This window comes from Sinocyclocheilus anshuiensis, unplaced genomic scaffold (genome assembly GCF_001515605.1).
Source record: "Sinocyclocheilus anshuiensis isolate Anshui unplaced genomic scaffold, SAMN03320099.WGS_v1.1 scaffold779, whole genome shotgun sequence".
In the NCBI taxonomy this organism is placed as follows: domain Eukaryota; kingdom Metazoa; phylum Chordata; class Actinopteri; order Cypriniformes; family Cyprinidae; genus Sinocyclocheilus; species Sinocyclocheilus anshuiensis.
Window position 1 is genome coordinate 380,748 of NW_015548244.1, and position 17,011 is coordinate 397,758.

General features: G+C 33.6%; 1 protein-coding gene and 1 pseudogene across 1 annotated transcript in view; both read left to right on the top strand.

Moving 5' to 3' along the window:
• LOC107655151 (p53-induced death domain-containing protein 1-like) overlaps positions 1-6,326 on the top strand; it is a 16,601-nt gene extending 10,275 nt beyond the window's left edge. Inside the window, exons 10-17 of the mRNA XM_016442572.1 lie at positions 391-538; positions 1,205-1,340; positions 1,413-1,563; positions 1,789-1,912; positions 2,016-2,131; positions 2,233-2,340; positions 3,666-3,844; positions 5,641-6,326. Of these exons, the coding sequence (XP_016298058.1) occupies positions 391-538; positions 1,205-1,340; positions 1,413-1,563; positions 1,789-1,912; positions 2,016-2,131; positions 2,233-2,340; positions 3,666-3,844; positions 5,641-5,875 (1,197 nt within the window). The 3' untranslated portion in view covers positions 5,876-6,326. The remainder of the gene's footprint in view (positions 1-390; positions 539-1,204; positions 1,341-1,412; positions 1,564-1,788; positions 1,913-2,015; positions 2,132-2,232; positions 2,341-3,665; positions 3,845-5,640) is intronic.
• A 771-nt stretch (positions 6,327-7,097) lies between these two features.
• LOC107655152 (mitochondrial glutamate carrier 1-like) overlaps positions 7,098-17,011 on the top strand; it is a 17,993-nt pseudogene continuing 8,079 nt past the window's right edge.

Here is a 17,011-nt window from a genome sequence, read left to right on the forward strand (position 1 = left end):
TAAATTGTCATTCAGTGTAACACAATATTTATGTAAAAATTCAAACAACATGCTTATTCTGACTTGTACATATGAAAATATATAAAAGAATAAGGGAGCATATTACATTTTATTGTGCTTTAAATGAGTAAAAAGTTCTTACTGACAAATGGGCAAAACCTAGGAGGGTGGCACAATTAAAAAATGTAAAATATATGATATTTATTTTTTACTCAGAAAAACAAAAACAAAATTGCAATTAAATTAAACAAAACTTTTTAAATTTTTTGGGGGAAAAACCAACAATTTAAAGCAGTATTACACTTTTTGTTTTGATGCTTAAACCCTTTTTCGTCTTTGACCCATATATATATATATATATATTATTTTATTTTATTTTTTTGTCATAAGGTCCTGCAGGTGGTGCTGTCTGAGGTGCAGGACCTGACCAGAGACCCTCATGCAAGTGCCAGCCCACTGCTATGCCTCTCTCAAACTCCCAGCATACATTTCCTTCAGCCAATCACAGTGCAGATTCCTCTTCCACCTGGAGTGACTGGTATTGCATCACATTTACTCTTCACTTCTTTCAAGGAAACGGTTTAATTGTTAAACTGAGCAGATCTTAAACTTGTTAGATAACTTGTCACATAAAACTGACTGAAAAGTGTGCTTGTACTTTTTTTTTTTTAGAATAAATGCCACATACTTTGATATTTTTATGTAATGCCGGGATTCCCAAACCTTTTTTGTCAGCTGAACCCCTTAGATGTAAAATATTTATTTAAATTATTATTAAAAGATTTTAAGTTAATTTTCAGTCATTTAATGGCACATTCGCATGTTTTCTGATGTTGGTTAATGGTCACATGAAGTGAAAGTAAATAGATCAAATATTCAATCTTTTTAGTAAGAGTTTTTATTTTGAATTTGAAGCTGGACTAAAGTGGACTCAAACCTCTTTTTAATTGTAATAGTGTCTCAGTTCACATTATATTCGCACTAGAGTTTTAGGAATTAAAGTGAATAACAATAATAATAATGATGATGATAGTAATAATTATTATGATTTAACTCTAATTATAAAAATGAAGACAGATATATATTACTATATATTTCTGTAAATTACAATTTTAGTATGCTATTTGACTGCCATTTTAATTTATCGAACAGAACAGTGTGTACTGCAGATGCATGTTTTAGGTCTGTGTCTGTGTGTGTTCAGGACATATGGTGGACATGTCCCGTTTGCACCTGATGCATGGCGACCCCACGGCCCACACCTGGACTGACATCACTGCTCAGGTGTCGCTTTACGTCACGCACATCTACGCCGTCTTCTCCATCACACACTTCTCATGGTGAGTGTCTATAAACACACACATAAGCGTGAACCCATACAGTCTGTCATATATATGTGTGTGTGTGTTCAGGTACTGGTTGTGGTACACCACTCACAGGTGTGTTAGTGGTGTCGTCAGGAAGATGTATCATCGCTTGAAACAGTTCCGGATTCGATTCCTGGCGCTACAGAAAAAAAACGACCCAGAGCAGGTTCTGCTGCAGTGCCTGCCATCGGACAAGGTGAGTGTGTGTGTGTATGTGTGTGTAGTCAAGCTGAAGTGTAATTTCTGTGCCGCTATTATGCTAAGAGGTTGTGGGTCGATGCTCAGGAGTTGATATAATATTCATCTGCCAGGTGTTCACAATCTTCAGGAAGTCAACCTATGAACTTATTCATAGGTATAGGCTTTGTATATTGATGTAGGACTTTAATGCCGAAATGAGACACTTCTGGTCTCTCTTTAGGCTGAGAGCAGGTTGGCGTCTCTGTCGGAGCAGTATGAAGGTCCTCAGCCGTCTGAGTTGTGCATCCTGCTGGAGGGAGAGCAGTTTTTTGCTGGTTTTGAGAGAGGCATTGACATCAGCGCAGGTGGACACACACACATAAAACAAAAAACACTACAGCCTACTATAAATTCACAATAATAGCTCAAGTTTGTTTAGCGGAATGTAATTGGAATGTGTTTCCTCAGACCGTCCGGACTGTAAAGATGGCAGACTCTCATTCACCTTTTACTCTCACCTGAAGAACATTAAAGAGGTGCACGTGTGCCCGACCCACCCACAGCAGGGCACCGTGAGAGGACAGGTGAGACGGGCACAGGACACGGGGCGTTCAGGGGTCACAGTTGTTGGATCAGCCCAGTATTTCAAGTCAAATGTAATGTAATAAGATGTGTGTCCTTCTAGGTGTCATTTTACAGGGGTGAAGTGCCCAATGATCTTCCAGAGGAAGTGGCGAGTAAAAGAAAAGGTCATGACAACCAGTGGATGGCGACGCTTCCTCTACGGATTGCTGTGAGCGATCTCGAAGATCTAGAAAATTATGCCTCTGTCCCAAACCACAACCACAATGCTATGTTGTGTATTATAAGATATCGCTCTTAAGTCTTGATCCTAAATGTAATGCTCAGCGACAATATATAGTTTAAAATACAATTATTATATTTATACATAATATTTATTTTCTTTTCTATTTTCTATATCTATACATACAGTAAGTATATTTTAAAGGATGCAATGCTTAGTGAAAATGTATGTTTAAATATTTACATTAATAATATATTTAGAGTTACATTAATAATATATAAATCTATTTGTAGTTTAATATATTATTATTCTTATATTACTAATGGAATGCTATGTGTGTATATTTTTATAAATCCAATATATATAATAATAATTCATATTATATTATTATAATATAAATGTGTATTTTAAAATATTATAATAGTATAACAAAGTATATGTGACCCTGGACCACAAAACCAGTCTTAACTAAGTCACTGGGGTATATTTGTAGCAATAGCCAAAAATACATTGCATTGTAATGTATGGGTCAAAATGATCGATTTTTCTTTTATGCCAAAAATCATTAGGACATTAATTAAAGATCATGTTCCATGAAGATATTTTGTAAATTTGCTACCGTAAATATATCAAAACGTAATTTTTTATTAGTAATATGCATTGCTAAGAACTTAATTTGGATAACTTTAAAGGTGATTTTCTCAATATTTAGATTTTTTTGCACCCTCAGATTCCAGATTTTCAAATAGTTGTTTCTCGGCCAAATATTGTCCTATCGTAACAAACCATACATCAAGCTTATTTATTCAGCTTTCAGATGATGTATAAATCTCAATTTCGAAAAATGTACACTTATGACTGGTTTTGTGGTCCAGGGTCACATATTTGTATTATTATGTACTTAAATATTGTTTAAGTATCCATTCAGTATATGTAAGTATTCATAGAAAATAGTTCCAATTAAAATGCACAAATTAAAGTGCTTAGTAGCAGCCTGCTAATGTCAGATCGCTAATGTATTAGAATCATACTTGACCGATTGTCAGGTTTCTTGTGTGCAAATTGTGTGGAATGTCTGCTATAAGTGACTATTAACTGCACTGAATTCAAATCAGTTGCTTATTAGGTTTCCTTTTGGTTAGGATGCTGCCTATGTAGACAGTAGACAGTGAGCTCACTACTGTTAGGAACACAGCCCATGAAAAATATCTCAAGTTCAAATCACATATTTTTTTTCATTTTGTGTAGCATTTCAGTCTATAATGTAACCTCTGACAGATGAATAAGTATTGTTTTATCATATACACACACAGAACGCAGACTGTGATGGGAGCATCTCCGGCGAGCTGAACCTGGGCGACCCAGAGAGCGGCTACCTGACACAGACCAACCTGCTGTCCATCTCCTTACGCATCAACCAAGAGTGGCAGAATATCGGCATCAACCTGGGCATCAGCTACGACCAGCTGGAACGCATCCGGAACCAGCACAGGTGAGCACCAGATCAGAGCCAGCAGATGGCGCTGTTAATGTCTGCTGAGAGGCCAACAGCACATTCAGTCTTTATTACAGGACTGATTTACTACAGATTTTACAGCACATGTGATCTCCAGATCCACTTAACAATTCCTGTGGCATTCAATGATGCAATCAGATTTCAACAGGGCAAGTAGTAACAGATTAGATGTAAATTGTATTATACATTTTTCCACCAAAATAGGTCGTTACAGTATTCACATTTATTGCATCTTGTAACATTTGCTATTTCTGAATACTGACTCATTGAATGTTAATTACAGTCCAGGAATTATTATCAAGCCAGATCAGTATGACCTCATTCATTTTCAAGAGCTTTTAATAACAGATCCAAGAATCTTAAAGGGATAGTTCACCTTCAGTTGCTGGTCCCCATTGACTTCCAGCAACTGAAGGTGAACTATCCCTTTAAGATCAGATTTTCCAGCACAGATGTGTTTGTGCTGGTGTAAAATCACTTATAATTTCTGGGAAATGCTTACAGAGAGAGAGAGAGGCAGTGTGACAGTGAGTGATGGAGGACCGAAATTAAGAGTGTTTTGTGTTAATGGCTCAGCCATCTGGGACACTGCAGGAGACGGTACACACTCACACGCATGCATGCACGCTCAGTTTGTCAAGCCCTCCACGTCCTGTTCTGTAGTCTGTTTGTCTTTTTGTCTTTAAACCCCAGTGTCTCTTAGTTCGAGTTACATGTCAATAAATGTGTTCTATTATTAAGGAGCAATATAGCAGACAAAACTGAATAAATTATGAAAAACTAAATAAGTTCTGAAATGTTTCAATTAAATAAAAATACGAACAATGTCAGTCACAAAATGCATGTATTTATTTCAAGGACATTTCTGATAATTTTTCATTTCAAAGCATATTTTATGCCACATTATGTCATTTTTAATTTTACATTAATAATATTATTCCTTATTAATTTAGGCATGCATTTAATTTAATTTTTTTATTTATTTAAGACATTTTATCCTCAATTCTCATTACTCTAATTCAGATTATTCTCTTTTACTATTCCCATTATTTTCGATGGGAATAATAATAGTAATAATAATAATATAAATGTTATTTTAGTATTTTTGAGATACTATTATAGTTATAATATTTTCAATTGGGGTTTATTTTCATATTTTATACTTTTTAATTTTAGCTAAAAGTTGTAAAAATGTTGTGTTTCTGTTTTTATTTTATATATATATATATTATATATACGTATATACTATATATTTTATTAATTTTTATTTTCATTTTAGTTTTAGTTATTTTACTACATCAAAATGAGAAATGTTTCCTTGGCAACTATCTGAAAATTAGTTTAAGATTTGTATTTTATTTTCATTTCTGTTATTGTTTATTTTATTTCAAGTGATGAAAATGTTTTTTATGATTTTAGTTTTAGTTAACAATAATGACCCTGATGAGAATGCAGTTTTTTTTTTTTGGGATTACATCAATACAATTGAGTTAAAGGTGTTATGAAATCAATTCAAAAATGTGATATTTAGACTCATGTTTAATTTAATTTTTATTTATTTATTGCAACATTTCATTATATATTATTTATTATTTTTTGTTATTTATCTATTATTGATTTAATTATATAATATATTTAATTTAGTTAATTATATCTCTGTATACTTTAATTATGACAAAAATGTACAGTAATGGGAGACAGATCAGTTTAGTAACAGTAATAGTAAAAAAAATAAAAAATAAACTGGCATCTCCCTGTGTTTGTTTTGTCAGGGACAACTTTGGGGCCCAGGTATTGGCGATGCTCTTTCATTGGGCGAGAGGGCAACAGGGGGCGGGGCCAGGGGCGGTGCAACAGCTGATGAAAGCGCTGGTGGACAGTGGTAGGCGGGACTTGGCGGAGGAAGTAGAGGACATAGTGACTCTGGGGAAGAGGAAGTATGAAGAATCGCTAAAGAGAGTCGGACTGCAGACACCAGCGAGCTCTGCAGACCCTCAGTCCAGCTGACACACACTCACACCATTAGGATGATTGTGCTGCTGAGAGCGGCTGCCAACATCATGACATATAAACTCCCACCAGCAGCACTGCAGACCAACACAGTGACACACATGGACATACAGTAAAGAGTCTCATCTCACAGGACAGTCTCTGGGTCTCAGAGCAGCTGTCTGAATGATGTCTCCATTAGACGCCTGTCTCTCTCTCCTGTGCCTCTCGAACTCACAGTGTCCAGCAGATGTATTTTATTTGTAGTGAGACACAATGCTGCACATTTACACTGAGCCAAATGAGCCATGAGTATTTGTTACATGTTTTTTTAGTGTTTTAACCAAAAAACAATCAAAATGTTTTTTTTTTATGTATATGGTGAATCCCAAGCAGCCTCTCAAAAAGGGTCATATTTCATATTTTTGGTGTGTGTGTGTGTGTGTGTGTGTGTGTGTGTATATAGTTAGACAGATCGATAGATATATAATAATAATTAATGAAATATAACTTAATTATATTTAATTATTAAAATAAATATTACATATGAAATCATTGAAAAAAATGGGCTTATATAACAATACAGTTGTACTTAAAAAAAAATTTAAAATAATAAAGCAGTATATTAAATACCATCATGAGATACACATGTTGTGCAATTTAATAATAAAAATAAAACTGCATTCTCCATAAGTTTTACAGCTCATATAGTTTTACAATTCAAATTTAAAAATATATACGCGCGCACACACACCCATATGTAATTTTCATGGTTATGAGAATGCTGTGTTACTATATGTAAGATAGAAGTTGGGAGTAAAAGGTGCTTATTTGTCATGAAATTATGAAAAAAAAAGTACAATGCAAAAATCCCAAGGGACATAAAAATAGGCTTGATCTTATCTTTATGCAAAATCAAAATCATTTTGTAGTGCAATATGACCAGGCCATGTTCTTGACAGATCTCGTGACGTTCATCCCCGCACAGCATTATGAACATCTGCACAATCCAAATTACATGATTAAATTATTAAATCAGTGATGTTCATTCTCCTGTTCTCTTTCCCACAAGTGAGGAATATTCCTCGATCCAAAGGGCGCTCCATCCTTCCATGTGTTTTAACTCAAGGTCACCGTTGCGTCACGCCGATGACGTCAGCACACTTTTTTTTTTTTACGCCGATGACGTCAGCACGCTTTTTTTTTTATTTTTATTTTTTTTTTTTACCTTTGCTTAAACAGCAGAAAAAAATCTGACGGCGCCGTAACCGACAGCACGCGCCAGCAGGCGGCGACCGAAACACTGACTTTCTCCCGTCCTCTCCTCCTGTCGTGTCGTGCTTTTACTCCCTCCTTTTCTTCCAAACACACACGAACGCTAGTAACACCGGCAGCTTTAACTATTATCACACCGTCACCGGAGGAAGAACATCACATGAAGCCATAATAACCCGGAGTAACGGGACAAAACTGCAGGATCCGGTATGTAACGCGGTTAAGCGCTTATTTATTTGCCGAGCATTTGTATCATATTAATATTGACATTTGTTTTACGTGAGGAAACTGTTAAAATAGAATTATTTATGATCTGATCGGTCACCGTGGTAAAGATTATGTCAGTCAGCAGAATAAACAGAAATAACGGTACAGCGGTTCATATAATGTGATGTGACGGATCGTTTCCCGTTATGTGGCACAACACGATTCCCCATCGCGAGAAGGCGTCTAAAATCAACCGTGACGGATCAAACCGGCAAACGGTAATTAGCGCGTCTTTGACAGCTTCGTTCATTCTAACGGCCGCGTTCCGCGCGCGAACATCTGTTTCGCATCAGACAGCAGCACGCGTTCCGTCTGCGCGTTTCTGCACCGCCCCGTCCGTTAGTCAGTCGGGTTTGATCCCCGCGGGAATAACCGGCCCCGCGGAATCCGCCCAAAGGCCGTTAAAGACGGACGTTATGTCTGTGCGGATCATCAGCAACATCAGGGCGCTGCGGCGCGTGCTCTTGAGCCTCTCGTGGATTTGAACGCTATTATCTGCAGCAGAATTATGTCGTTCACATACTGCAAATATTTCTTCTCTCTTCTGCATATTCTAGCAGTTTGCTTTCCAGCGATTAATAATTGCGTCCTTGGACTAAAATCAAACAACCTTTACAAAAAAGTGCTACAGAATCATGGTATTTTGGACACGTTACCCTGAAATACCATGTAAATGCCATAATACATGCATTTTAGTACCGTGGTGTATTTCAAAATACCATAGTGTTAGCATTTTGAACACCATAGCAAGGTAATACCTTGTTTTTTATGCTGATACTCTGGAGTACCATGTAAATACCATGACATTGCATTATTACAATAATCATATACCATGATGGAATTTAAGTGTTACTATATTCTGCTTCAAAGAATACTGTGGTATTGTACCATGCTTTAAAAACACGGTAGTACTTTCTTTGTAGGTTGCTTCAAATCGTCAAGATATTTGCTGTTTCATATTGACTAATCTTTACCTTTACGATGTGTGTCTTTCAAGCACAATCTGGTCTCAGGTGAACTTTAGTGTAAGTTAAACGACCGCTGGCAGGGCAAAGGTGAACGATAACTAGTTAAGAAGAGCAGAACACCTTGCAGATAACAGACTTCTTGTAAGTTGTCCTTCAGTCACAGTCGTATGAAGATTTTCCCGTACTGTCTCGCTCAAATAATAGAATACATTTTAAAAGAATTTAAATAATGTTGTTTCATTTTCACTGTGCCTACGTAATTTAATTTAAATGCAACTCTGTGTTCACACACACACACACACACACACACACACACTTCTTTAACACTCTTCTTTAAACTCTTACCGGCTTAATAGTGAGCAGAGTGAGAGAAAGAGAGAGTGAAACTACATACGGTCTGAACACACACACACACACACACACACTGGTGAGAGTACTGTACATCAGTTAAACAGCAGACAGCGAGAGCTCATGCTCTGAGTGGCTGATATTCATCACTCTCATCTTATCATTTCTGCACACACTGATTCACCAGTCAAACTCTGAGACTGCAAATCTACTAGATGCTGAGTTAGTCTCTCTCTCTCTCTCTCTCTTTCTTTCTTTCTGCTTTTTAAAATTTAGTTTTTGATAAATTCAAGTATATATATAATACACACACACATTATATTAAAAGATTGAAATTAATAAAAATTATAAAGTATATTTAGTACCATTACCTTTTTTTTTCTTTTATGAAACTGATGCATTTTAGTGAATTAATTCATTTTGACTGGTCATTTCTATAAACCTGTTCAAGACTCAATTAACTGATCTTTTGATTCATCACTTAAAAGTGTTTTTGCAGAAGCCATGCACAGAATAAAATGTATAAAATGCATAAAAATGTATCATGGTTTCCACAGAAATATGAAGCAGCACAACTGCTTTCAACACTGATAATAATAAGAAATATTTCTTGATCAGCAAATTAGAATGATTTCAACAAACAGGATCAACAAAACTGTTAACAGCATAATATTCCAAATAATATTAATTTTAACAATATTGTTCCCATCTCACAGATTTAGTCCTAAACAAAATAACTTCTGAAAGTCAAATGATTTACAAATGAGTTCAAGCAAACCATTAAAAAGTAGACATTAAGATCCCTCTAATAACTGACTGTAGTCTTTATGTTATTAATATTTGTCCGCTCCTGATGCATCTCAGTATCACTGTAATATTTGCTCACTGGGATGCTGATATTTATTCATCTGTGTTTGTTTTTTTCCTTACAGTAGCAGCTAAACGCAGTATATGGTTGTTCAGTTTCACTCTCTGTCATGTGTGGTGATTAGAATCAAGCACAGCTGGACTATTCTGGGTTTGAAGCACAATGTAAAATCAGCATATTAGAATGATTTCTGAAGGATCATGTGACACTGAAGACTGGATTAATGATGCTGAAAATTCAGCTTTGCATCACATAAATAAATTACTTTTTAAAATACATTCAAATAGAAAACAGTTATTTTAGAATGTAATAATATTTCACATTATTACGATTTTTACTGTATTTTTGATAAAATAAATGCAGCCTTGGTGAGCAGAAGAGACTTCTTTCAAAAACATTACAAATTCTTAACAACCTGAAACTTGAGAACAGTAGTGTATATATTTTCAGAATCAAATAGTGTATTTTTATGACTTTAGGAGGTTCAGAACGTAATTTTATGGTGTTTTTTTGTAGAGCTTTATAATATAAATCAGTATCATTTTTATTCTATGGACAAGAAATGTTCTTCTAAACTCCTATGGAATGACATGAGGGATGACTTTCCATTTTAGGCTGTTTTTAAGAGCTTGTTTCTTTACAAGCTCTAACTATCTTAAAGGGGTCATATGACGTTGCTAAAAAGAACATTATGTTGTGTATTTGGTGTAATGCAATGTGTTTATGCGGTTTAAAGTTAAAAAAACACATTATTTTCCACATACTGTACATTATTGTTGCTCCTCTATGCCCCGCCTTTTTGAAACGCGTCGATTTTTACAAAGCTCAGCGGTCTGAAAAGCGAGGTGTGCTCTGATTGGCCAGCTATCCAGTGCGTTGTGATTGGCTGAATACCTCAAGCGTGTGACGGAAATGTTACGCCCCTTACCACATTGTGATGCCGTGTCCTGGAGCGACGAGACAAAACCAATAAAACCCATTACAAACGAGGCATTTGTTGCATCCAGTGGGGACATAATTACTGATTACTGACTTATACTGTGTTTTTACGCGTTGCGTTGCGTATCGCGCATCGCACGGTGTAAACATAAAACAATGTCTGCATTTGTGATCGGAGAAACAACAAACAAGCGCTACTAAACACACAGCATCTCCACAACATGGCGGCCGCGGCAACAACAATACTACAGCGAGTTTACGCTGTAAAATAAAAAGTTACGCCTTCTTTCTTTGCGTGAACATTTGGGCGGTGTTATGCAAATCTTCCCACACAGTGACGTAGACATGTGGGGGCGTGTTTAAACGAGGCGTTTTAGGAGGGCGTAGACAAGTCTTAACTTTTATAACGAATATCTCTATTTGAGACTTTAGTCTTTGCAACTTTACAGATCTTCTTTATGCACCAAGAGCTTGTAACACTCCAAAGAGAAAGGAACAATTTAAATCGCTTCATATGACTCCTTAAACCGAGATGATCAACCAGGTTGAAACCATTGGCAGATCAGCTGATGATCATAAATTTCAGACTAGAATTATTTTCCAGCTGGGCTTTTCCAGAAAGAAACGGTGGTGTGTCCAGAATGACTGATTGTGAAGTTCTTGGCTTCAGCAGCTGCTTGTGATCTCAGGTCGGCTTCACCTACTTTCTTCTCCTCCTCCTCTCCCTCCGTCTTTTCTCTCCTCCCACCCAGCTGTCTCCCATTACAGCGCCCTCTTCTCTCTCTCTTTACACTCCTCCATCCTCACTGATTCTTGCATCCCTCCATTTGGCAGAAAAACAACGTTAATGGATGTATTTTATAGTTGACCTCTGTGATTATGGTTTTCCTTACAGAAAAGTACCACAGTAAAATCCCAAAAAGTTTTTTTTTTTTTTTTTTTGTAAATAGTACTACAGTAATACAATGGTTTAGTTTTGGTTTTTGGACATTTTTGGTGTTTTTGTGTAGTAAAATTAATGTTTGGGGTCGGTAAGAATTATTTACTTTTTAAAGAAGTCTGTTCTGCTCACCAAAGCTGCATTTATTTGATCAAAAATATAGTAAAAATTGTGAAATATTATTACAATTTCAAATAACTGTTTTATATTTGAATGCATTTTAAAATGTAATTTATTCCTGTGATGCAAAGCTGAATTTTCAGCATCATTACTCCAGTCTTCAGTGTCACATGATCTTCAGAAATCATTCTAATATGCTGATTCTTATTATTAGCAATGCTGAAAACAGTTGTGCTGCTTCATATTTTTGTGAAAACTGATTTTTGTGAAATTTTGTAACATTATAAATAATTTTACTGATCACTTTAATGCATACTTGCTGAATAAAAGTTAGTTTATTTTAAAAAATCCCCACACTTTTGAACAGTAGCGTATGTAAGACAAAATTATGAGTGATGAATGTCTTACTATTTGACTGTTAGTCAGCACAGGTGTGTATGAACATATTAGCGCTGTACGTTTACATTCACACACACATAAACGGCGGGCCTGATATCTGCTGTAAGACATGTGGAAATCTCTGGCTCTCAATCATAGGATTTTCAAAGCCTTTTTCAGTCCATTTCCATGGAAACTATCTCAATTCTGTTGAGTAGAAATATTCAGACTCGCCCTTGCTGGAGAAGCATGAAGATCAGAGCAGCATTAGGTGGTTGGCGTTGATATCATGCGGCGAGTGCTTTATTGTTGGTTTTAAAGAGCACACGCATATTTTCTGGTGCATGCTGGGTGCTCATTCATTGACATTATTTTCTCCTCAGTGGCATTAAACGTCTTTAGAGTGCAATAGTTGTTTAGGTGCTTACGGTGGTAGCAAGATAATTGCTATTTGGTTGGTCAGTTTGGGTCAGTTATGCGCTGTTGAGTCTGAGGTCTAGGTACGTGAGACTAGTTTCTGATTTGATTTGATTGTGCTGATTTTTAGACACAGACAGAAAGATATCTTGTCTTCAGTCTTGTCCTGCTGTCACAAGACCAAACCACTGATAACACAAACACATCATTCTCAGCTTCTTCTGTTCCTCTATGGACTGAAACTGAAAGCTGAACAGTAAACGTTCATTGCTCAGATGTTGCTCTTTCTTTGCTCGGGAGACTTGATAGACTATTTATTTGAAGTATCTACTTTTTCTCAGATGTTTCTCATGTTTCATATACTAAAGTTGATGACATGCACAAAAAGTATAGAGCAGGGTTATTTTAGTATTATTTATATACTAATATAGCATTTATTCATATTTTGAATTAGCTTTTTGATATTTTAATATTTTTGTGTTTTTGTCGTTTTGATTAGTTGTTGTTAATATTTCTGTTTAGCTTTAATTTATTACATTTATTGTAGTTTTAGTAATTTTAGTACTTCAGCTTAAACTTAAATATTTTTTATCTAGTATTTATATTTTATTTTATTTCAATTACTGATTTTTAAATATAATATTCTATTATTTATTCATATTTTGAATGAGCACCTAAAATGAATTTTCATTTTACCTTATATTTTTGTTGCATGCTTTTGTCATTTTATTAGTTGTTTTTAATATTTTTATTATTTAACTTTATTTTATTCCAGTTTATTATTATTTTTAGTTTTAGTAATTTTGGAATTTAAGCTTAAACTTGTTTATTTCAGGCAACATTTCACATTGTAAAAAGTTTCTTAAAAGTTTTTTTTTAGTTTATTTTTTATTTGATATTTATATTTTATTTCAGCCTTATGTCAATTACCTAAATATATTTATATAACATTATATTATTTATTAATATATTGAATTAACTTAAATTTTTATTTTAATTTTAGATAAAGTTTTAGTAATTTTGTAATTGACATTTTTTTTTTAGGTTTTTATTATTTCTATTTAGCTTAATTTGATTTCAGTTTATTATTATTGTGTTTTTGTCGTTTTGATTAGTTGTTTTTAATATTTCTGTTTAGCTTTAATTTATTACATTTATTGTAGTTTTAGTAATTTTAGTACTTCAGCTTAAACTGAAATATTTTTTATCTAGTATTTATATTTTATTTTATTTCAATTACTGATTTTTAAATATAATATTCTATTATTTATTCATATTTTGAATGAGCACCTAAAATGAATTTTCATTTTCATTTTACCTTATATTTTTGTTGCATGCTTTTGTCATTTTATTAGTTGTTTTTAATATTTTTATTATTTAACTTTATTTTATTCCAGTTTATTATTATTTTTAGTTTTAGTAATTTTGGAATTTAAGCTTAAACTTGTTTATTTCAGGCAACATTTCACATTGTAAAAAGTTTCTTAAAAGTTTTTTTTTAGTTTATTTTTTATTTGATATTTATATTTTATTTCAGCCTTATGTCAATTACCTAAATATATTTATATAACATTATATTATTTATTAATATATTGAATTAACTTAAATTTTTATTTTAATTTTAGATAAAGTTTTAGTAATTTTGTAATTGACATTTTTTTTTTAGGTTTTTATTATTTCTATTTAGCTTAATTTGATTTCAGTTTATTATTATTGTTACAGTCATTTTAGTACTTCAGCTTATACTTATTTACTTCAGTTAGTTGCCATGTTTTGTCGAAGTTTTAAAAAAATATTATATTCATATTTTATTTTATTTCTACTTTATTTCAATTACAGATTTGTAAATGTTTTAGCTTCAGTTGTAGTGTTCCTTATTAATAAATTGAACTGAAATGTGGATAGCAGCTCAGATCATTTGATCTTGTGAATTTGATGAGAAATATCTGAGGTCATATTGAGATCTTTGACTTTTGATTGAGACTTTGACACAATTTGAGAGATTGAGATCTTTTCTGAAACTCTACAGGAGAGATGTACTGGAGTCTTTTCTCAGGAGAAACATCTGAGAAGCAGGAGATCTCAGTAAATTTCAAAATTAAAATTTTCAAATCCCCCCAAAAAAGATTTGTAAGATTTATTCTTCTATCATTGTTGCTTGACCTTCATGAGCCTCAGAGACTCTGCAAAATATATGACATATCTGTGTTATTCACTGAGAGTAGGAACATTGTGCCAGTCAAAACAGACCTGATGTTCTCTCGGATGAAGAGAAAGATACTGAGAGTAGGATGGAACAATAATAGTCCTGCTGAAAGCACCATAAGATTTCAAGCTGGTCCAGACTGGTTAGTGTTGGTTAGTGCTGATCTAACAGGCTATATTTTTGGGTCTATGGTAACTCTCTCTGAGTGAAGGAAAAAGAGGAAACCAGATAGAGAAAATGCAGAATTGAAGGTAGAGGAGTCCAGTCCAGTCAGCAGAAATCAGGAAACGCATGAGTGGAGGGCAGGACGAAGAGAGGGAGGGGACAGAGCGAGAGAGACGTGCTGATTGGCTGAACGGAGGGGAGGAACGAGGGAGAAAGTCTGACCGCCTTTAAGTCGTTCAAATTCCACATACGATTAGCAGGAAACACACACACATGTTCCTCTCAAACGCCTCCTGACCTTCTGCCTGTTTATCACGAAGATTATGACCATCACTTCAGTGCTGAATATAGAGAATGGTTTGGGTTGTTGGTCATGTGTTTAATGGAACATGCTTTAAGATCCTGGCATAATTCTTGTAGCTTTAATTCTACACATTAAGGAAAGTTTCGACAGCAACAGGAAAGTTAAACAACGTTTCAGTAACCGCACTAGTTTGAAGTGCTGCCACCAAAGAGATTGTAAAAGTGCTTTCCATCAGGACCAGTGTCAACAAAACATACATATTGTCATTATTTATCACTTTAATGTACATTTGCATAACACACTGTATGTATATTGTATATATAAAACCTATTTCAGTTAGTTGTCAAAGCATTTCTAATTTAGATTTTCGTTTTTTTCTATCTAATTATATTTAGTAATATTATTAATTATTAATAATAGTATTAATAATAGTTTTTATGTATTAATATTATTTATATAGAGCACAAAATAACTGTTTTAAAAATGTCATGTGCTATTTTTGTATTATTTATATACTATTACAGTATTTAATAATTATTTCAGTCAAAGCATTTCTAATTTAGATTTTCGTTTTTTTCTATCTAATTATATTTAGTAATATTATTAATTATTAATAATAGTATTAATAATAGTTTTTATGTATTAATATTATTTATATAGAGCACAAAATAACTGTTTTAAAAATGTCATGTGCTATTTTTGTATTATTTATATACTATTACAGTATTTAATAATATTTTGAATATGTTATTTTTGTATTTCCAGTAAAAAATTATTTTTAGTATTTCTATATAGCTCTATTTTTTATTTGCGTTTTAGTTGTAGTTATCTTAGTACTTCAACTTTAACTTCTTTCAACTGTCAAAGCATTTCTAATTTTTGTTTAACTTTTTTTAAGTTATTCATCTAATATTTATATGTATTAATATTATTAATAATAATAATAGTAATTGTTGTATTTATTATTATATTATTAAGTTAGTTGTTAAAGCGTTTCTAATTTTAATTGGAGTTTTTTCTGTTTTTCATCTAATATATATATATATATATTAATATTATATAATTAATAATATTAATTATTATTACTGTATTTGTTTATTTCGTTCTTATCTTAATAATTAATAATTTAGTAATAATTATATTATTTTTATTAATAATAATAATAATTTAATCTTATTTCAGTTAGTTGTTAGCTTTTCCAGTTTTTCATTAGTTTTAAATAGTCAACATGAAAACAGAACTGACTCGATTTTCTCTCTTAATCCATTTTTCTGTTCTTATTGTGGACAGTATGTGCTTGTTATTTCTAATAAAGCAAATGTTTGTCTTCATAATCTTTCAAAGTTACTCTGAAATGACTTTTTTTTTAATGTCTGGCCTCTTATTTTTCTACCTCTTCTCATTTAGAGACCATTTATCATCATCCCGTTAATTCCCAAAGGATGAACTCAGGTTCTGCCCTGCATGTTGTGTTTCAATCAGAAATGATATATTACAAAAGTAAATATAGTTTAAAATAGAGTTGATACCAATTTTACAAAAAACAACTTATCTGTGAGACAGACAGACATGTTAGGAGCCGCTCGCTGTGCGTGTCGTGAATCAGACGGCATGAGCCCGAGGAACTATTTTAAACTTACTGTGCATCTGGCAAAATGCGATAGGAATAAAAATAAGACATCGAGAGATGAGGTGAGAGGAGCAGATGAGGAAAGAAAGGAAAGAGTGAGTCCAGTGTGAGGAATTTCTGGAGTCAAACAGTGAGAGATGACACCTGTATCAGAAACACACTAATGTCCCCTCTCTCTCTCTCTCTCTCTCTCTGTGTGTCTTTCAGAGATCTGCCAGAGGACGGTGAATAGACTGAGATCCCAAAACCCAAAAATCTGCAAAGACTTGCACTCTGACACCTTAAACACACACACACACACACACACACACACACACACACACACACAC